Raw genomic sequence first — 23012 nt, 5'->3', positions numbered from 1 at the left:
TCTCCATTAAAACTTCCATACATTTTATTTCTTAAATCAAATAGTATAACATTCAGAAATTTTTTAATGTTCTTAAAATGTAGATGCGAAACTAACTAAAACTAAACCAAAAGGACTAAAAAATTTATAAATTTAAATTAAGAGAACTGAAGCAATGAAAACTAATTCAGGATGATGAGAATGAACATAAAAAAGGGAAAACTAAATTTTTGAGGAATACAGTGATAAGCTATATTTTTTTTGTCAAGGTGATATTTTTAGATTAAGTATAATACTTTCTATTGTAGTTTCCAAATAGGTATTTCATAAGTTTCTGAATTTTCCTCTAGATAACAGTACAATACATCGAAAATTTTCGTTACATACGCAAAAATCATGGGTTGTTTTCGTTTTCACAATGAAAGCTCTCTATAACAATAGGAAAACGTGACTTATTTTCATATTGCTGCAAGCCTTTCAATTGTCTTTCAAGTTTTTTATCTAGCAACGCATTTCGTTGTGCTTTATTTTAAAAAAAACTCTGCTTTTTTCATTTATTTTTTATTTTGTCTAAATTTACCATTTACTTTTAGATTTTAGGCCATCGGATTGTAAGATTATTTGCCCCAAAAATGAAGTATATACAAAGGTACCTAAGCCGTGTAATACCTGCGATCATTTGCTAGGAAATGTTCCATGTATAGATAAAAAATGTGGAGATCCAAGCTGTCAGTGTAAGCCAGGACTTTACAGGAACCACAAAGGAAAATGTGTAACAAAGCGACAATGTTTAGGTAAATGTTTGATTTGGTCCTCACATCTGTGTGTCATTCTTTGTGTTTTCTCTTTTCAAAAAATGACGTTGGCCTTCCTTTTGGTTATTATTCTAAGTTTGTCATGTTTATATGTTATGTCTCATGTTATGCGAAGTATTTCAACAATTGGCATCGTCTACCAAAATAAAATATTAGATCTATAAAATGTTTCTTAATTGAAGCTTTATTGTCCTAAATTATCAAATACTGCGTTAACCAATTTAAAATAAAATTATTTAAATAAATTAAAATTTAAAATATTTTCCTTGATTGTTCAACTATACCTGCAATGGAAGTTCGAAAACTTTCCTTCTAAAAAAATTCCTTATTAAAAAATTGTGATTGAAACATTGGATGTCATTTTTCCGAATACGACATCGATTGCGTTGTTTACTAGATCTTTCTAAAAACTTCAAGATGCAGAAATTTCGTCAAAATGATAAAATTTCGCCTTCTATACACTTAAGTAATGGTTATATTTGTTCTATATTATAAACAAAAAATCGTTTTATTTGAACTTGCAAAATCAGCAAAATGCCTTGTTAACAAAATTTTTGTCTAAGAAAAAAAAAAAAGATTTTTTCCTCACTTTTATTGATTTATGCTACCGACCTGCCTGTGTAGGTGGCAGGGAACTGTCCTTGCATCAGAAAGGTCCTGGGTTTGAATCCCGGGCAAGGCATGGATGTTTCTTTCTCTCTGTGTGTGTATCTTTTTCCTTAGTGTGTGAATGTGAGAGAATGTGACCCGCCCTATAAACGGGTTGTGGTTGTGTGAATGCAGAAGTCGAATTCCTGGCCATAGATGGCGCCACTAAAAAACAGGAACAATCGCACCCCCACTGCTTAAACAGGCATACGACAAAAAAAAAAGATTTATGATATTATTAGAAAATGAATGTAAATTTAAGAACTTAAAATTCTCTTTCTTTACCGCGTACCCAGAGACCTTTAGTCTTGTTTATGAATGACAATTTTCTCGCATAGTGTATAATTATATTTTTATTACATCAGGTAAATTTTCTTAAACAGCCTTCAGAAGAAAACTTGTCAAAATTATCAATGTTGAACGCAAACTAATTTTAATAAATTTCTAAAAAAGCATTTCGTTTTTTCTCTTAGAAACTTCAGAACCTGAATTTTGTGGCTGCGATAGAGGTGAAGTCTATCTCAAGTGTGGCTGCGAGAGGAACTGTGATAACAAATTAGTGCCTAAAAGCTGTGCGTATGAATGCGTTAGCGGTTGTTTTTGCAAAAAACCCCTAGTAAGAGATGCAGCGGGAAAATGCGTCAAACTGGAGAGCTGCATTGCAGGTATAATTGCATTTGTGTATAAAATATAGTATACACACTTATTTGATTACCATTTTCACCTAAAAAGTTGACTTATGTGCGGAGATAGTTTTCGTTACAGGATTCAAGATTTTTTGCTATAATAAATTTTTTTTCTGAAATAACGATACAAGTTTTTGTTTCTTTTTGAGTGCTGCTTTTGAAAGAGCTAGAAATGCCCTTTTAAGATATTAATTTTCTGGAGTTTCGAAATTTGTGTATTTTATTTAAAAGAGAAAAAAAAATATTGATACATTTAACAACACCACATCTTTGTTGCAATAATTCAAATAGAAACTATACTCATAATTTCTAGAACTAATATTTTCAAAATGCTATAAAAGGTGTCCAGCATGAAAACTGCGATTATAGACATTAAAAATACTGATGTAAAGATCTTCATCAGGACACATCCTTTACAATAAGTGCGATATTTCTGAATAAAGAATAATTATCCTAAAATAAAAATTACACTCTATATAAATATATATGTTTCAAAAATTGTTTATTAACTATTTTGCTTTAAAAACACTTTCCACTTAAGCCATTTAAGGTTGAACTAAGCTTTGCTATTAGTTACTAGTTGAGTAATATTACTTACTGAAAAATGCAATTAAAATCATTATTTTTCGAGATAAAAATGAAACCATATCTTAAGAAAAGTTATTTTAAATTGTGTTATAATTAGTAGTAATGTTCAAACTGCTATTTTGGTACAAAATATTCGAAAAATAATGTATTTATATTTTCTACATTACAGGAATTGAACAGTCTTCACAAGAATCTGCAGTTTGGTCAATAATATATGATGAAGGTAGGTAATTAGTCTTTAAAACTTTATTCAAATTTAGCGACAACTATATTTGAACCATCGTTTATCCTGACAGAGCATTGTTTTCTTTTAATAAATTTAGATGATGAAGAACGTAATCAGTCATCAAGAAGGTCTTCGCATAAGCCACATGGAAGAGGTATTCAGAATAAGAGTTGAACATTTTGATAAACATATTTTATGCATTGCATTGTAATGATAATACTTTAAACTGTGTTTAAAAGATTATCATTACAATGCAATGCATAAAATAAATGTTAAAATATTATCCATATTATACTTGGTTTCCAAGTGCCGGGTAACGTCCTACATGTTACCGACTGGGAGCGACTATTTTACAGCTCTTTCACTATTTCAGGAGCTGCTAAAAGCTTATTATATTTTTTTTTGTTATCACATTAAAGTAGTCACCACGAGAAATAATTAATTTTGGACGATCAGTTCGAAACGACGTGTTTCGATACTTAATTCACATTTCTTGTTATGCAAATTTTAGAATTAAAAAATTCTTCGCACAATTCGTTTAGTAAAAGTGTTTAGTTCGTTTAGTAAATTCGCATCTTGAATAAATGACCATGACTGAAAAATAGAGCCATGAGAGACTAAGCACCTTAAAAGGTGCTTTCAATCCGAAAACAATACGCATGAAGTTGAATATATATTTGTTAGCTACTTACCAGATTTCTCAAGTAAATCTGTCTAAGGATAAAGACCAGTATGTATTTTTATTTCCTTCTATTAACGATGTTTATTTTTAAAACAAATCCGATGAACAAAGTTTTGGATCATTGTGGTGTTTTCTGCTTGAAAATTTGCAATGGACTATACATACATTATGGACTGTTTTGCTTATAAATATTCTTGTAAAAAATATTTCTTATGCTTATCAATATCAGGCTTATCAGTGTTCTGGATAAACTAAAATAACCAATATCAAAATGTTCTCTTTTTCAAAATAAAAAATAATATATTTATCTATATGTTTGCAACTACAACAAACTTGATCCTTATATTTGTACTCATAGTCAAAGCAGTCAGAAATTATTGCAAATTGTTTTAAAAGTGTTCTCAGATAAATAAAGTAAATCTCTTTAGACTTTTGTTTGCAAAAAAATAAATAAAATTTCTTGTTAATTCTATTCAAAATGATTGTAAAAAAATGCATGTTTAATATTTTAGGGAAAGGTCACTTTTCAAGGAAATCTTCATCGAGATCCTCCGAGTATGACGAAAGTAATTAGCATTTATAACATTCAGAAATTTAACACAAATGATTCATATTTGTATTCAAACACATGACACAAAATGTCAAACATAAAATACTAAATTCTGTCACTGTCAACAGAACTTTGAAACATACATTTTCTCGAATTTTTCAGATGATGAAGAGCTCAATCAATCATCAAGGAGGTCTTCACAATGGGTATCAGAACAAAGACGGGGTATTTTAAATGAGATTTGAAGAATATTTTAAATATTATCTGTAATGCATTATTTTATAACATATAGGAGATCATATTAAATGTAGATTGAGTTCGATTTACAAAACGAATGTTTAATCTGTCGGGAAGAACATACAAGGAGATAACATGTTGAATATAAGAACTAGCATGAAATACATTTGTAACATAGAATTTCTCATATTAAGAACTCTTTTAAATTTAATAAGCATTTTGAATTTGCTGTAATGCAAAATAAAAATTAAACTATAAAAATTTCGGATCAAAAAGTATCGGCATTCAGGGTGTCAATACTTTTTACCGTAAAATCCATTTTTACCGGAACATGTTACAGAACAAACCGTAATGATATACCGTAATTTTTATAGTAATGATTGGTGTAAAATCACTTAATCACTCCAATTAAATAAATATTACTGTAGTAATTACGTTATATTTTACGATAAAAATAGATTTTACAGAAAAAAATGGATCTTACGGTAAAACGGATTTTTCGGATGATGAACCCAAAGATGATGAACCAAAGTGTTGGTACTCCATATTATAATTTGATCCTTAATTTTTTTCCGTCTAGTTCATAACCATTTTACAAAAATCAGGTAAAAAAGTTTTTATTAAAAACATTTTTTGCATTATTAAAAAACAGCAACTATTATTTATGTTTGGTGCTACAGATTTTAGTCATCGACCAAAGTTACAAAAATTGTTTTACAGTTGTTATCTTAAAAAAGGTAATAATTGCCGACTTTCTAAAAGCACAAACAGTATTCAAATTGTGTAAAAAATAGCATATAAGAAAATACGGAAGAATAGACTGGAGAAGGAAATAATTTCTTTTTTATTTTACAAAGTGTAAGCTTAAGATTTAATTTTTGTATCTAAATGACTAATAAAGACTTTTTTATTATTAAAAATTTTTCGGTTTCCACCTAACTAACCATAGCGCTTATTACAAACATTCAGAAATTCTAATTAGTTAGCTGTAAAGAACAAGAAGTTCAATAAAATCGATGAACTTTGTTTTGATCATATTTCAAATAAATATCGTTTAAAATGTATGTTAAATCTTGTATAGTGCTCAAAATAAAATTTAAAAAAATGATCACTAGAAATAACTTTATAATGATCGAATTTTCTCTTATTAGGATTCAATATTAATAAATCTACCGTTTAACCTTAAATATGGTATTTCAAGTTACGAAATCAGACAGCAAAACACACTGAGCATATAAATGAATATAATTTTTCGATAGATTTGGATATTAGACCCTCACAATATGGAAGTCGCCCAATCTGGAATATATAGTCCAAATAATTTTGACCGCTGGACATTTGAAAGTTTTGACCACTTAATGTTGTTGTTGTCGTCGGCCATCAAGTCGGACGGAGTGAGATTGTTCTTGTTTTCCAGTGGGGCTATTTATGGCCAAAAATTCGACTTCTGTCGCACCCATACGTCTCACCCGTTTATAGGGCGGACCCATTCATACATCCATTCATTCATCCACAGATCGCAATTTTGACCTGAACCAGAGAACGATTAATATCCAACTGAGTACTCCCAGAGGTATTGATTTATTTTGGTAGCATGAAGAACTTTGTGACCCGACAGATTTAACATGCACCAGTCACCATTTACTACACGGGGAGACTTCGGCTGGCTGGATTCGAACTCCCTATCTCACGAGCGTGAGTCCAGGGCCCTGCCAACCAGGTTATCTCGGCATACCCCTTAATGCCAATTTCACTTTATATATATTTCACCATCACAAAAAAGTTACGTTTTTAAACATTTATATATCAATGAATAATCGACCGATTTCCTTCAAATTTTGGATTAATCTTTTTAGCTACGAAGTTTTAAAAAGTGTAAAAGTTTGTAAGCCTTAAAGTTGATTTGTTTCAGCTCACTGTTAAAATAAATAACAGAAAATTATCAAAAAATTATGAATAACTATTTTTTGCATGGAATTATGTTTGAATCAGCATGTTTATAATCGTATGCAAGCAATTTCCGATTCGATCCTTAGCTCAGAAATACGCAAAAAAAAGAAGAAAAAAAACATTAAAGGATATGAACTTTCAAACGCTCTCCTGTTGGGACCATAATTTCTAAATTGCAGTTGCCTCCTACATTTTATGAGTCAAAAATCTTTAATCGGTCGAAAAAATTGCTTGAATTTTAAAAAAGTACGTTTTCGCATCCTATATCTCGTTTAAACTGTCGTCTGCACTCATTAATTATATTATTTAAGGTTAGACTGTAGAACCATTAAGATTGAGTCTTATTACGTGACCCGTTCATAAGATCAAAAGTTATTTCCGGTGTTCACGTTTTTTTTTATTTTGTGCAATGTAGACATCTGGTTAATATTTCAGGAAATGGCCGATCTTCATCGTCTGAAGAATATGATGAGGGTAATTAGCCTTTATATATTTTTTAAAAAAAAGTTTAGCAAGTTAAAATTCAGCTTTGTAATTTTTTTAAATAACAAGCAAATACTACAAAAATATCATTTTGTTAATCATTAACAAAACTATGTAACACGCATGTTCTTAAAAACTTTTTCAGATGAGGAAGAAAGTGACCAATCATCAAGAAGGTCTTCACATAGGTCATCAAGGCACGAAAAAGGTATTACAAAATTTTAAAAATTACACTCATCATTAATTACACTACATATTATTTTTAATATAATGTGCAAGATTTTAAACTAAACAAAACGAGGATCGGAATTTGTCAACAAAAATAAAAACAGCAATTAGTCTTTCATAAAATATTTTATAAGGTTAGTGAATAAACATGTCTTTTCAATGCGAAAATAAACGAAGAGAAGATATAAAAATGACAAAAAAGGTTTTATTATTCACATTAATCAAAGGATTTACGTTTTAAAGAGATTACGTTACAAGGGATTAAAGAACACTGAACAACTGATTGTTCGGGTAAAGACCACCTCCTAATGCTATTGATAAAATCTCTCTTATATTACATTTAAATATATTTTATTTTGCCTCGCCATAATGCTTGACCAAAAAATCCACTCTGTGAGATTTTATCTGAGGTATATGTTACAGCATTTCCTTTACAAACGGTTCTTCTGCTTTTATAGGAACGTCTTTTATTTGTTAAAGATGGAAATTGAAAATTAAGCGTTTCTTCAATCAAGCGGTGTTTCTTTATTCACAGGGAAAGGTTTCGAAAGCAAATTTCAATTTGGAACAGTCTTCTAAAAAATGTGATAAGTTTCTACTTTCTAAATAAACTTGTGAACGACTACATTTGTTACAACTACGACTGTACAATAAAGTTCGTTTGTGATTTAGGCACCTGTTTGTTTTTATTAAAACATCCAATTAAAATAAAAAGGAATAACTTAAAACTTTTATTCAAACTATGAATAACTTTTAAAAAATTGGTAATCATTATTATAGGGAGTATTTTTGAAATATTTAAGGTTTTTACAGAATTTATATTTATTTTAGATAGTTCTGAAGAAGATGATGAATCATCAACAAGGTCTTCTGGTAAAGGAAAAAGTAAGCCGAGTCATGAGGCTAGTTTAAATGAATTATTAATTTTGAAAATGATTAAATTGGTTTTATTTTTTCCATATTTTTAGAAACTCTTAAGAATTACTGGTGCACATATTCTTTGAGTTTTATCTCAATCTTAGAGCAATTTTCATTCTAAACTTTGCAGTTAATCTTTATATCTAACCTGACAGTTTTAAGAATCCTAAGACGTCAATACTTATCCTTTTCTCTAAATCTTAAAAATATCTATGTTAGTTTCGTGGATGAGAAGTGTAAGAAAGTTAACTTTCAAATTTACAACAGGTTAATGCCCGAATTGAATACAGTTATCATCGTAGTGGGGAAATAGCAACGTAAAAAGCAACATAAAATACACAGATAAAAAGCTAAAATGATGAGATGATCTTTTCGATAGAATAAATAAGTATCATCATCATCATCTAACTGCGTTTCTCTTTTGTGACGACACTTGACAGCTAAATAAATTAAACTGGTTCAATATAATTTAATTACAAAATGTACTGTATTTGAAAAATGATTAAACATAAAACATTAATTTAATTGATGAATCATTAATTTAAAAAATTTATTATGTTAAAAATTATTTTTCTTTTCTTAAAGTAAAGTCAATAGAAATATATTTAAATCTGCCAGTTAATAACATCAATCATTACTTGTCTCCATACAGAATGTGGTAAAAATGAAGTCATCGTGGCATGTGTCAAGCCAAAATGGTGTAATTCATGTGAAATCAAAGGCAGATGTAAACTGATCTCAGGAAGTTGTAAAAAAGGGTGTGATTGTAAGAAAGGATTTTACAGAGATAGTTCTGAAAGATGTATTCGTGAATCAAAATGCCCCTCAAGTAAGATAGTATTTTGTTTCATAAAAATTAGATGTAATAGAGTTGTCGCTTTTTCACTGTCATTATAATTTTATTATGCTATCCTATGAAATTGCTTCTTTTTCAAAATTAAATCGTTTAATAGAATTAAAATTAGATGAAATTACTACCAAATATATATCTTGCTGTATACATAAGTCTAAAAGGCATAAAAAGTGCAATTTTATTTTTATAATATAGGTTCTTTTATAAACGTTTTCTTATTGAAATCCGTTTTCATGTAGAAAATGTGTGTAACCTTACATGAATAAATATTCTCACCTATATAATCTATTAAATCAGAATCTTTTATAAAATTTTTTTATTAAAATCCGTTACGTTTTCATATAGAAAATGTATGCAACCCTATGCGAATAAATATATTCACCTTTACATACATAGAAATGAATTACATGCAGCAGCAAATTGATATATTTGTAAAAATTATCTCTTTATTATCTTACTTTGTACTTCTGTTAACCGGAATTTTTTCATCATTACCACGATTTTTTTCCCGATTTCAATATAATTACTATGGCATATAACTATAAATTTGAATTACGAGTGAAAAATTTATGTTAGATTTTTTACTTTATAGTTAACTGTAATAAAATTTTCCGTCTTTATTTGTTTTGACGAAATTTTTTCAATTCAATGAAACTATACTAAATAGGTCTTGTTCAGAAATTCATCACTAAAACAAAACAATCACATAAACCTTTTAGATGTTTCGCTAAAAATTTTAACTTATTAAGCAAGTCTTTTGCGAAATTTCCTCTTGGAGGTAGGGTCTTAAAATTGCATTTTGTAAAGTAACAAAGAAAGTATGGCAATTAATAAGTAAGATTCATTCTATTTTCCCCTATTTAACACATTATTTTGTGAAGGAACGAAAAATTATAATGAATTGATGTATCATACCGAACGGACTACGACTGGTTTTATAATATAGTGCAAAAGGAGTCACGACTGAAGATTTCCTCACCCGTAAATTAGACCAACAGCGTTAATTAGACTTGGTTATAATTTATAAAGGAAAATAGCTGATCCTAAAAAAAATAATATCTTTTATAGAAACCAAAACATTTTAATGCATTTTCTAAGAGAGAGTGCAGCGCTGAATCGGTAATTTTTTTTTTTAAAGTTTTGAAGTAAAGCGGAAAAACTGATATTCTGGACTGTTCTGATTGGGTACTGACAGCACAAAAGTACTTTCCAAACCTCAGAAAATTTAATTATGCGACAAAAACATTTATAAAATATTAGTTCTTAAAAGTTCTAACTTAGAAAGTTTTTGATTCTTTATTTTAAAAACTAAATCCTTCCGAATTATTTTCTCTTTGTATAAATATTAGTTTGTATCATTACTTTATTATTACTTTTTGTGCAAAATAGATTCCCCACCACCAACGTGCCCTTTACCTTCTTGCGATGAGGAAGGATGCGAAATAAATTATGATGCAAAGCCATGTCCCACTTGCGAATGCGTAGGAAAGCCAATTGTGCGTTGCAGCGTTCCAAAATGTGATGTAGATTGTGAAATAAATTACGAGACAAAACCATGTCCATCTTGCGACTGCAAAAAAACAGGTAAAAGAAAGCATTTAGTATTTTTTAATAATAAAACATGACACTTCATATAAATTCAGAAATTACTGTTTGTGTGCGTTCAACAGAAATTGGCATTAAAAAAAGAGAAAAATTAGCTGAATTTGTTTTATAAAGTTCTGTTTATTTAGGTTCAATAAATTTCATTTTAAAAAACAATTCCAGGGTTTCATTACAAGAGATAGTTCTCAATCAATCATAATGATTATTAATTTAAAAAAATTTTAAACAACGGAATCCATGGCCAATTCACTGTTAGGTAGAAGTTAAATTCTTTAATTAAATATGTAAAAAAAATATGTGAAAATTATTTTAGTATTAACATACAATTCCAAAAAAAATGAGGATAATTATTTTATTTTTCATGTCAAATAGAAAAAGTAATAATTTTTTGAACTTTTAACAATATAGAATTTTTTGGAGAAAAAATTTGTAATTAAAATATTTTGTAAAAACAGACCCTTGCATAAAGTGTAAATTGTAGGTTTTTACATAAATCTGGAAAGCATAGAAATATACGAAAATAATGCCATTGGTATGAATTCAAGTTGTGATCTTTATATTGATTTTAAATACGTTGGAAAACAATTGAATTATTGCTGCTAGGTATCTACTGATTTAGTGCTTCGCACTAGAGGTTAATATTTATAAAAAAATAATTAACTTTTTTTAAAGAAATGTTAGCTTTTTGAACTTTAGATGTGATTCTATAAAAATACAGAAGAGCATTATAGATTATTAATGGAATGTTTAGTTTAAGTTAAGCATCCGCTTTATATGCCAATTATTTAATATGTATACATGCGCAGCAAAGAGCATATTAAATCTATGGCTTCTAAAAGTCCTCAAGTTAATTGTGTTGTGGAAGTTTGAAGAGGGGTGCCAGCTCAGGCGCTCTCTTCGTCTTTGTCTGACTGGGATAAAATTACGAGACATTCCAGCCATGGCTGTTAAATGATAGAGATCTGAAAAGCAGGGATAGGTGCTTGACTAGTGATGGTTGAGTGTATAGATATATAGAATGTTCTGTAGCAACAGACCTTCACTATAAATATATAATTAAGAATCTTTATCAAAAATTAACTACGAAAAGTGCACACAGAATCACTAGTTTACATTTAAGTGGGAAAAGAGACGATATCGAAGTGACAATCATAGGACTGAAAACATCAAGACGAACTTCATTTTCAGAAAAATCTATTGGTGTTTCTAACATTAGCCTTTCAAAATCTTTCTGTTAATACAGATTTTTATTGTTTTTGAATCATGTTTCATACTTCACAATATCTTTTTTTATTTAATGAATTTATGCTCCCACAAAATTTGTTTAATCAAGTGAAAGCGAACAGAATAGAACACTTAGAATATCGCATAACTTACAGTAAAAGTTTCGTTTAAAATTTCAACTTACTAAGAATTTAATTCCAAAAGTTTGTCAAGAAAGAGGTTTCGTAGCTGCATTTTGTAAGGAGACGAAAACAATACTGCAATTAAAATTTTATTTATTATACTGTTCCGTTTAATTGGTTTAAAAAAAAGAGAAAATTTTGTGTAAGAACATAAACTTTTAAACTTTTAATTTGAAACAAAAATTTCGACTTTAATTTCGTCGAAAATGGAGAAACTAAATGTTATGAATTATTCATCTTTCTTCTGTTATTATGGAAAATATATTACAACATAAACGGGTTTTTTCGCGGTCCCAAAATTCATTTATAAGTCCGAATTTGTAGTAGAAATAGATCATATTAGTAGTTTAAAAATTTTTGATTTAGAAGGCTTTTTTTTATTACTTTTTATTTTAAAGTCAAAATTTTTTTGCATTATCTCCTCGTTGTATAAATATTGGTTTGTATCATTAGTTCCAGTACCAACGTGTGCTCTACCTGTTTGCAATGAGCCAGGATGCAAATTAAATTATGATACAAAGCCATGTCCCACTTGCGAATGCTTAGGAAAACCTCCGGTCATCTGCAACATCCCAAAATGTGACGTTGATTGTGAAATAAATTACGAGACAAAACCATGTCCATCTTGCGATTGCAAAAATACAGGTAAAGAAAGTATTCAGTATTTTGTAATAACACAACATGACATTTCACTCTCTTTCACACAAATTCAGAAATTTTGGTACTTTTTATAAACGTTCAACAAAATAAGCATTATTTTTTTAAAAACAAAACTGAAATATAAGCTGAATTCGTTTTATAAAGTGCTGTTTAGTTAGGTTCAGTAAATTTCATTTTAAAAAACCATTTCAGAGTTTCATTACAATAAAACTATGATACAATGAAAGAAATAAACACTAGATATAAATACAAATACATTTTTGTATCTAAAATATCTATTATATTCTAATAAAATATTCATATTCTATTCTAATAAAATATTTATATGGATTAGTTATTTAATACGGTGTTATATAAGAGAGAATGCACTGTAATAGTGAGCTCCACCCCTTGCTCGTTGCACTAACCAATCTCCAAAATTGCTCTGCACTTTGAACTATCTCTTTTCACTCTTTGGATGCTTTTGATTTTTGGCTAGATTTGTATTTATGCTGGTACTCTTTTTAAAAGGAAGTCCTGAACAAATACATCTTGTGAAACCATTGATTCATATATATTTCATTCGATTTATTTACAATACGATTTGATTTATATACATTTTGATGCTGCTCAAAAACTACGTTTGGAGCAAATAATTCACAAATTTTTCCTATATATACAGTGGCTCCCAAACATATTCCTACACTTATGACTGATATCTATAATATAATTCTGACAAAACTGCATGTAATATTTCGGAAATAAAGTAAAAGTTTATTTTAAAAAATTAATAATCAGAGAGTAACAAAAATTTTACTTCACAAAAGTCAACTTAGGTTTGATAAAATTATCGTCTATTGCTTTATTTTTTTTTTACTTATTTTTCATTTGTTATTATTATTTAATCATTCATTTATCCATTTTTTGCAATTTAAAATAAAAATTATGGTAAGAAAATTGGATTTTAATTTTTGCTTTCAAACTCCATAATATTTTCTTTTAGCATTTAAAAAGCCTCGTAGTCATAATGTAGCACCAGACAACATTTAAAAGTTGATAACTTGCCATCATTAGTGGTAAATCAGTAATAAATATTGCTAAAATAGTTTATTTTATATCGTTCCACTATACAGTATGTGATAAAACGCTTAGAAGAAGGAATTTATATCAGAGTGATCAAAGATTAAAATTATAAAACTCGTGAAAAATTCATAAAAAATCCATCAGAGTGTCATTAAATATTCATTCTGAAATATTCATTTTAATTAATGGATGGAACTCTATTTCATTGAAAATCACAAGTGTACAAACACTTTTGAGAGCCATTGTATATACGATTATAAATTTTATTATTTTGAGACACAGCATTTTCAATTTCTTTATTTGACTAACTTGAAGAATATATAAAAACCAATAGAAAAGTTAATAAAATTAAAAAAAAGTAATATCACTTATGCTTTGTTGATAATACGTTAAAATTAAAATATGCTTAAAAATCAATGCGTCACAAAAAGTACAGAAAAGTTTACATTTAAATGAATTGTTTTCTTTTAACCTTTCTGTTTGGCTTCACCCCATCCTCTCTGCTTTTGCAAACCTCCAGAACTGCTCTCGTAGTTTCTTTTGGAATACCTTGCAAATCGAGCTCTCTTCTCTCGCTTATTGGATTCTTATGTATTTTAGTCCAGCTTTGTAGAAGGACGGTACTCTATTTAAGGTTTTTAAAACTAGGCAATATTTATATCATTCGAAACCTTTGATTACCACAAAAAGAGTTTTTAATGCCAGACCAGTTAGCATACGAAAAAGTGCCAGGCCAAATTTGAGATAGATAGATGGCCTAGAAAAAGAACTTTTGGCCTTAAAACTAAAAACTGAGAAACGCTAGCAGGAAAAAAATTGACCTGGAAAATAATTCTTGAGAAAGCCAAGAGCCTCCCTGGGCTGTCGAGCCATTGATGATGATGATAAAACCTTTAATTTATATATGCTAATTTCATTCATCTTATGCACATTATGATTTGATTTATATAAATTTCATCTCATGCACATTATGATTTGATTTATATAAATTTCAACGATACCTGGAAAATGCGTTTGAAACAAATAGTTCAATGACGTCTACATACACAGTTATAAAATTCAGTTTTGGATGACAAGACAGTTTTAAGCCCTCTATTTTAACATAAATTCTTACAAAGTTCTAGAACCAAAATAAAGCTCAGAAAATATAAATAAAGAAATTATACGTATCTAGTCGATCTTCGTTTATTTACTTTTTTTAAAGTTAAGATTGGAGTCCTTAAAGAAATAAAAATTAAGTATTTTAAAGAAGAAAAACAATACAGCTCATTTTTTTTCATATAATATTCGAATATTTATTTTGCTTACTTTTTTCCCCTCGATGATTAAGTTTTAAAAAGAAAAAGAAATATGTTCTAAATTTTATTTATTACTAAAATAAAGTAAAATTATCTATCTTATTTCACAACTCCACTGGCGATGCATATTGGCGTGTTTGGTCATATATACTCATATGTCATTTATAGGTATTATTTTATTTCATGCTCAATCGCTTGATATTTAAGTTTTCAGTTCTTGTAAAGGGTACTTATGTTTTTACGAAACTCAATGCAGAAGGAGTACTTTCTCAAATGTAAATAAAGAAAAACAGAAAGCAAGAAAACAAAAAAACAAAAGTTGAAAAATTTGTTTGTGTTGAGCTTGTTAGCCGCGTTTGGCAGATCTAAGTTTATGAATCATGGATACGTCGCAGGGATATTTAACGGTAAGGGGGTGCTATCGAATCTAACGAATTACAGGTGTCAAAATCAGGGCTGAAAACATCAAAAGCGAGTTTGATTTTTTTTATAAAACCTAGACGTACTTCTAACAATCATTTCTCAAGCACTTCAATTTCTCTGTTTCTTCTGACGATTAAAGTTCTGCCTACATCTGTAGTGTTTTGTAAGTATTCAATAAAATTTTTGATATTTTCTCACTGAACTATTAGTTTGGAACTTCTCACGTGTAGGGGAGAGTGGGGTCAATTGTAACATTTTTTACTTAACTATTTTTAACTAACAAAAAATCCAATATATTATTAGTATTAATTGACAGACGAGTAAAGTAGACTATCCTCTACTAGAAAAAAAAAAAAATACCTAATTTTAAATGTTATTATATTAGTTATTAACAATTTTTGACAGTCGTGCACTTGTTACAATTGTCCCCACTTACGGGGTCAATTGTAACAGTTCATAAATTCAACTAAAACATAGTTAATTATACATATTATCATAGTTGTGATATATTTTTTTATTGATCAAAATAGTAGTGATATTTTAGGAGTAAAAATAATAATGAGCAGAGACCTAAAGGGTTAAACTTTTAACTTTAAGGGGTTAAAAATTTTAATTTATGCTGTGAAAGGTGACAAATAAAATAATGCACATGCAACATAATATAAATGATATAGGAAACTATTGGTGGTTCTTAAAGAGTTAAGTAATGGTTTGTAAACATAAGATTATTTATTTTCAGCTGTTACAATCGTCCCTTTACTTATTGTTACAATTGTCCCCAAGACGCCATTTCAGCTTCATTTGTTAAAAACAATGCTAGTTAATTAGCAAAACTAATCTTTTTTTTATTGAAATGTTAATTAAGGTGTCCACTTACATATTCGGTTACTAATTTTTATTTGTTTAAACAAAATTACTTTGTTACAATATAATATTCTAATACCAAAAAAAGTACTTGCGTGGCGTGAAAATATCTTTTGTGATGTAACTCTTTCAAAAGTACATAAAAATGGTTGCCATCAGGGGTGTACATGTAGATTTATTAAATACACCTTGTGCGCCACCTAGGAACCAAATCTAGAATCCGACACTCGAAATTTTTGCTCTGTTACAATCGTACCCTGTTACAATTGACCCCACTCTCCCCTATACTTTTCTGGACCTCCTTCTTGATAAGGATTTTAAAAATGCGTACTAAATCTGTTCCTTAATCTACTGGCCGCTAGTAAATGGGCAAAATTGGAGAATGTTTCACCCAATACACTGATTTCCTATCTTATAACATGGAAAAACCGGTTTTGCTATGCGGAGAAGGCTGGAGGTTAAATTACAACTTTTTACGTACTGAATTATCAGTGGGTTAATTTACGAGCACACTTTTATTAGGTCTTCTTTCAATTGTTATGACACAATTTTCCTTCTTTATCTCCATTCTTTTTAACTTCTCGACCTGTTGTAATTGAGTATTATTATTATTATAGGAGGTGCACCGCCAGTATCGTGTTCTCCACCTAAATGCGATAAGCCAGGATGCAGAATAAATTATAAAACTAAACCATGTCCTAGTTGTGAATGTAGAGGAGTGTCCTGCACCTTGCCAAAATGTGACGGCCCTGGTTGTGAACTAGATTACGAGACTGAACCATGTCCATCCTGCAAATGTGAAATTTCAGGTAAAGACGCGAATTTAAAAGCAAGTTTTAAATTATGTATAAACATAATTAATATTCAATTCAAATTAATATTCATTCATAAATTGATTGTAATAATAATAATAATAAATCAAAGAAGTAAGATTTTACTCCAGGATATATCAAGCAAGTTCTACTCAAACTAATTTGGAAAGTACGAATGCAACGATATTACTAATTATGTTACTATTTTTACTAGTTTATTTAAATTTAATCGCATTTATAAAACATATTTGAAATCGATAAAAAAATTTAACTCATATTTGATTCAGACTTAGCACTTGACCTTACTAAAACATTTTAAGAAAGATTTCTTTAGGTTACAAAACTTTATATTTCTTCCATTTCCATTTGTCTTTTCAATCAGAGTTCATTTCATTATTTAAAAAAAAAGCAATTTCGAAAATCTACTCCGTACTAACTCATCAAATACATAAACTTTCTTTTAAATTCTTTAAAACAGTATAAGCTTTGTAAGTAAAATTCGCGATTCTAATAGTGTTCTAACTCGAGATTCTAATAGTGTGTAACTTTCTTTCAAAGTATACGCAAATTATTGACAGAAATATTGATTCCGAAATATATATTGACGTTAACACTTGTTAGCCAAATCGAAGGAAAATAGTGACTAACTGTTAAATCCATAAGTGTCTTTCCTTTACTCCAAAATTATGTTTCCTCTGCTTCCTCACTCTAAAAAGGTATAAAATATGTTGCACCGGAAACGCAAAATATATTTTGCACAATTAATGCCAGAAGTCTGTCGGTCATAGATTCTTAGATGAAAGTCAAAAATGTTTTTTCCAAATGTTTCTTATTTGTATACATGTGTAATTTCTTCCTTTTATAAAGCGTACTAGCATTCATATTATGTAGTGTATTTTTACAATTTATTGAGAAAAAATATGAACAAAACTAGCTCAGAAAAAAAAAGTATGGTCAAGATTATGACAAAATTTGTCGTATTTCTGGTTCTTAGCAAACATGAAAAGCTCAGTAATTTTTACAGAAATACTTCGATAATAATTTTGGTAAAATTCACGAAAAAAGTTTCGTTTTATAATACGTGATGAAATTTGGTAAATGCGGTAAAAATTGGTTATTTTATCATGATACCTTAGAGCAAGGCATAAAAACCATTCATTCGGTTGAATTTAATTATAAGTTTTCTATTTTTCTAAATGTGTGGTAATATGAAAAGAAAACCAGAATTTCCTGTAAAACGTTGATATATAAACGGAAAAATTACTAAATATATGGTTTATAACCATATAATTTGTTTTTTTTTAAAACCAGAACAATGGATTTATTTTACCAGAAATGTCATTACCACACAGTACGGTAACTTTACCAGAATTATTTTTCTTCGTGTCCTGAGTGTAGCAGTAACATGAATCAAACATTTTATATTTGCTAATAATAATTGAATCTCATTAATAACTTTATTATTATTATTATTATTATACAAGGTGCACCACCAATATTGTGTTCTCCACCTAAATGCGATAAGCCAGGATGCAGAATAAATTCTGAAACAAAGCCATGTCCTAGTTGTGAATGCAACGAAGTGTCCTGCAGCATGCCAATATGTGACGGCCCTGGTTGTGAAATAGATTACGATACTAAACCATGTCCATCCTGTAAATGCGAAAACTCAAGTAAGGAAGGTTTATTTATTTTCAAAGCAAGTTTTAAGTTGCGTATAAACATAACTAGTATTCGATTTAATAGTATAATTCATCACTTGATTGTAATAATAATAATATGAAATCAAAGAAAATGAAGTTTTTCTCCTTGATACGTTAAGCAAGCCTCACTGAAACTAATTTGTAAAGTCTGAATTCAAAAGTATAACTAATTATATTGCTATTGTTACTAGTTCATTTAAATTTAAATGCATTTCTTAAATATGTTTGAAGCCTGTGCAAAACCCATAGCTCATATCATTATATTATTTTAGTGGATATCTAACATAATGCACATAAAAAGAATACAAGAACAATACATTTTAACATTGTTCTTATCATCATGTGATACTGCATCGTAACAAAAATAAGCAGAAAAAAATTTCAAATCTTAGAACAGATTTTGAAACAAGGTTTAAAGATTTTAATTCTTTGGAAGACAAATTTTGTTTGTTTTCTTCGATTTTCTCAATAAATATAGACTCAGTACCCAGTTATATGCAAATGAAAGTGATTGAGATTCAGTGCGACTCAAATTTGAAGGCAAAATTCATTGAAGTGGGTGTGCCTGAATTTTACAAATATTTACCGCAAGGTTTGAAAATACTCGATTAATAGGGTGGTACAATAGGGTGGTACGATTAATAGGTAATACATCATTAATAGGGTGGACTTTTAAGTGTAGCATGCATTGAATCATTTCAAGATCGTTTCTAAAACTTATAAAATTGATAAAACTAACACATTTGAGTATGAGACAAAAGTTGCTTTTAAAAGCACTTGGCCTCGTGAGACACGTTTAAAAAAATGCTTGTTTTGGTTACAAAACTTAATATTTTTTACATTTCATATTGCTTTTTCACTCAGAGTCCAGTTTATTATTCTCAGAAAAGTAATTTTGAAAACCTACTCCAATAATTATAAATCAACTTACTCTTCTATTGAAATCTCTGAAACAGCATAAATTTCATATGGAAAATTCTTTTTTTTCTTCCAAAATTATTTTTTTTTAAAGTGTACTCAAAAAATTGACATAAATATTGATTTAGAAAACATTAACACACTTTAGCTAAATAGAAGGGAAATAATGACTAATTGCTAAACCCACAAGCGTCTTTTTTTATTTCAAAATTGTGTTTTGACAGCTTTCACACTCTATAGAGGTATGAACTATGTTGCATAGCATAGCAAACGTAAAATATTTTACACAATTAGTGACATAAGTCCGTCGTAAATTCTTAGACGGAATTCGAAAGTTTTTTTTTCTAATTTTCTTTTTTACTGTACAAATATAATTTCTTCCTTTTATACAGCGTGCTAGCATTCATATGGTATAACGTATTTCTTCAATCAATTGAGAAAAAAATATGGACAAAACTAGTCAAGAAATAAAGAAGCATAAATAAAGGTATGGTCAAAAATATGGTGAAATTCGCCATGTTTCCGGCTCTATGCAAACACCAAAAAGCTGAGAAATTTTTGCAGAAGCGCTTTGGTATTAGTTTTGATAAAATTAAGGTACCAAAGTGGTTTGATAAAACGTGATAAAATTTGGTAAATGGGATAAAAATTGGTTCTTTTATCATGATGTCTTAGAGCAAAGGCATAGAAACCATTCATTCGGGAAAATTAACTATTCAGTAGGGGAGAGTGGGGTCAATTGTAACATTTTTTACTTAACTATTTTTAACTAACAAAAAATCCAATATATTATTAGTATTAATTGACAGACGAGTAAAGTAGACTATCCTCTACTAGAAAAAAAATAAATACCAGATTTTAAATATTATTATATTAGTTATTAACAATTTTTGACAGTCGTGCACTTGTTACAATTGTCCCCACTTACGGGGTCAATTGTAACAGTTCATAAATTCAACTAAAACATAGTTAATTATACATATTATCATAGTTGTGATATATTTTTTTATTGATCAAAATAGTAGTGATATTTTAGGAGTAAAAATAATAATGAGCAGAGACCTAAAGGGTTAAACTTTTAACTTTAAGGGGTTAAAAATTTTAATTTATGCTGTGAAAGGTGACAAATAAAATAATGCACATGCAACATAATATAAATGATATAGGAAACTATTGGTGGTTCTTAAAGAGTTAAGTAATGGTTTGTAAACTTAAGATTATTTATTTTCAGCTGTTACAATCGCCCTTTTACTTATTGTTACAATTGTCCCCAAGACGCCATTTCAGCTTCATTTGTTAAAAACAATGCTAGTTAATTAGCAAAACTAATCTTTTTCTTTATTGAAATCTAATTAAAGTGTCCACTTACATATTCGGTTGCTAACTTTTATTTGTTTAAACAAAATTACTTTGTTACAATATAATATTCTAATGCCAAAAAAAGTACTTGCGTGGCGTGAAAATATCTTTTGTGATGTAACTCTTTCAAAAGTACATAAAAGTGGTTGCCATCAGGGGTGTACCTGTAGATTTATTAAATACACCTTGTGCGCCACCTAGGAACCAAATCTAGAACCCGACACTCGAAATTTTTGCTCTGTTACAATCGTACCCTCTTACAATTGACCCCACTCTCCCCTAATGTATTTTTGACTAAGTGTGTAATAATAAGAATAAAAAAAAACAGAATTTCAGGTAAGCGAATATGAACGGAAAGATTACCAAATAAATGGTTTAAATAAAATATATTTTTGTTTTATTGAGCAGAATATTTCATTTCTTTTATCACAAATGTCAATGCCATACAGTACGGTAATTTAATTTAATTTTTTCTTGTGTCCGTGTTCTGAGTGAAGCAGTAACACGAATCAAACATTTTGAATTTGCCTCAGAGTTCTTTGATTATTAAACATAAAATGAAAAAATTTTTTTTTTAGAAAAAGCTATATTATGTATGTATAAACCATACTAAATTAAACAAATGTAAAATTTATGTAAAGAACTCGTTTAAATGACACGCTAACTAAATGAATTAAAACTATTTCAAAATTTCATGTAATATATTTTAACGCTTAAAAGTTTTTTTTATCTATTTATAGTTAGATAAAATTAGTCGTTATTTTTATAGATAAATTTATTATTTTCTTAGGCCCACCTAGTGAAGAATGTGGCAAAGATGAAGAATTCTATGAATGTAGGCCAACTTGTAAGAATACCTGCGAGAATTACAAAGCTAAAGCGCCCATTTGTCCCCTCATTTGCATCAAAGGATGCGCCTGCAAAAAGGGACTCGTTAAAAGGAATGATGGGAAATGTGTAAAACCTGATAAATGTGACAAAATTCCAGGTTTGTAGTAATTTTTGAGTTATTAGTTTTAGTTATTTGTATTTTGTAAATTTCAGCGAAGATTAAATTTTTTTTATAAAAAAATAAGCATTTTAATCATTCGTAGACATTTAAAAATTAATTAACGAAAATAATCAATATGTTTATTTTAAGTTAGACCTTTGTACGATTAAAGTTGTAGTGCAGTTGCTTGGTGCATGAAAATTCGATTAGTATAGCAAAAGTTATTAAGTTGTTCTGTTTTTTTTTTTTTTTTTTTTTTTTTTTTTTTTTTTTTTGCGTTCTGCACACGACAAAAAAAGTAAAAATTCGTACACTCTATAACATATTTTACTATTTTGAATTTTTAATGCAAACTATTAGAAAGTATTATCTTAATAAAGCACGTTCAATGTCTTATTGAGAAAAATTTGTAGCTTTTTACGCTGCATTTTGTTTCTCATTTTTATAATCTCATTATAAAGGGACTTCATATTTATCGCTTTGTAAAAATGGGTTTCTCAAAATCTAACAAAAATATGTCCAAATTGCTTCGAAACAAATATAGTCGAATTTGAAAACCCTATGCCCTAAATACATATTTTTCAGCAAAATGCTTTGTCTCAAAAATGACATATCACTTACTCATACTCATTTTGAGTGATTTTTTATTCAAATGACTGTGGTCGTAATCTGAAAAATGAGTGCATGCATATTTTTCAGCAAAATGCTTTGTCTCAAAAATGGCATATCACATACTCATACTCGTTTTGAGTGATTTGTCATTTAAACGACTGTGATCATAATCTGAAAAATTATGTATACTGTTCGTTAATGTCAGGATTGGTATGATCTAAATTACTTTGAATTCGTTATTAAAATAATCTGATTTTTTATAAATACATTGATTTAAATCAATTTTGATTTTTTTAAAAGTCATCAATTTAAACAAGTTGATTTTTTAAAAAAAGTATTAATTTATAAATTATTTTTTATACAATATAGTTAACAATGGCTTTCTTTGGAATGCGATTTTTATAAAATCTGATTTCAGTGATATTGAAATCTTAAAAATAACGGATTTATTGTCCT

General features: G+C 28.6%; 1 protein-coding gene across 34 annotated transcripts in view; it reads left to right on the top strand.

Annotated features, from left to right (window-relative positions):
- LOC107455746 (zonadhesin) overlaps positions 1–23012 on the top strand; it is a 346128-nt gene that overhangs the window by 9746 nt on the left and 313370 nt on the right. For 23 of the 34 annotated variants that reach the window (XM_071181146.1, XM_071181242.1, XM_071181220.1 and 20 more), the window contains exons 2-16: positions 573–773; positions 1916–2107; positions 2886–2939; positions 3040–3096; positions 4137–4190; positions 4337–4399; positions 6797–6835; positions 6990–7052; positions 7904–7957; positions 8643–8819; positions 10233–10427; positions 12308–12499; positions 16779–16970; positions 18458–18646; positions 21744–21941. In XM_071181146.1, the coding sequence (XP_071037247.1) occupies positions 573–773; positions 1916–2107; positions 2886–2939; positions 3040–3096; positions 4137–4190; positions 4337–4399; positions 6797–6835; positions 6990–7052; positions 7904–7957; positions 8643–8819; positions 10233–10427; positions 12308–12499; positions 16779–16970; positions 18458–18646; positions 21744–21941 (1920 nt within the window). The remainder of the gene's footprint in view (positions 1–572; positions 774–1915; positions 2108–2885; positions 2940–3039; positions 3097–4136; positions 4191–4336; positions 4400–6796; positions 6836–6989; positions 7053–7903; positions 7958–8642; positions 8820–10232; positions 10428–12307; positions 12500–16778; positions 16971–18457; positions 18647–21743; positions 21942–23012) is intronic. The other 11 variants (XM_071181236.1, XM_071181206.1, XM_071181225.1 and 8 more) reach the window with 6 other exon arrangements.

Source organism: Parasteatoda tepidariorum, chromosome 1 (genome assembly GCF_043381705.1).
Source record: "Parasteatoda tepidariorum isolate YZ-2023 chromosome 1, CAS_Ptep_4.0, whole genome shotgun sequence".
Taxonomy (NCBI): domain Eukaryota; kingdom Metazoa; phylum Arthropoda; class Arachnida; order Araneae; family Theridiidae; genus Parasteatoda; species Parasteatoda tepidariorum.
Note: the sequence above shows the minus strand (reverse complement) of the source record. Positions and strands in the feature narration are given on the sequence as shown.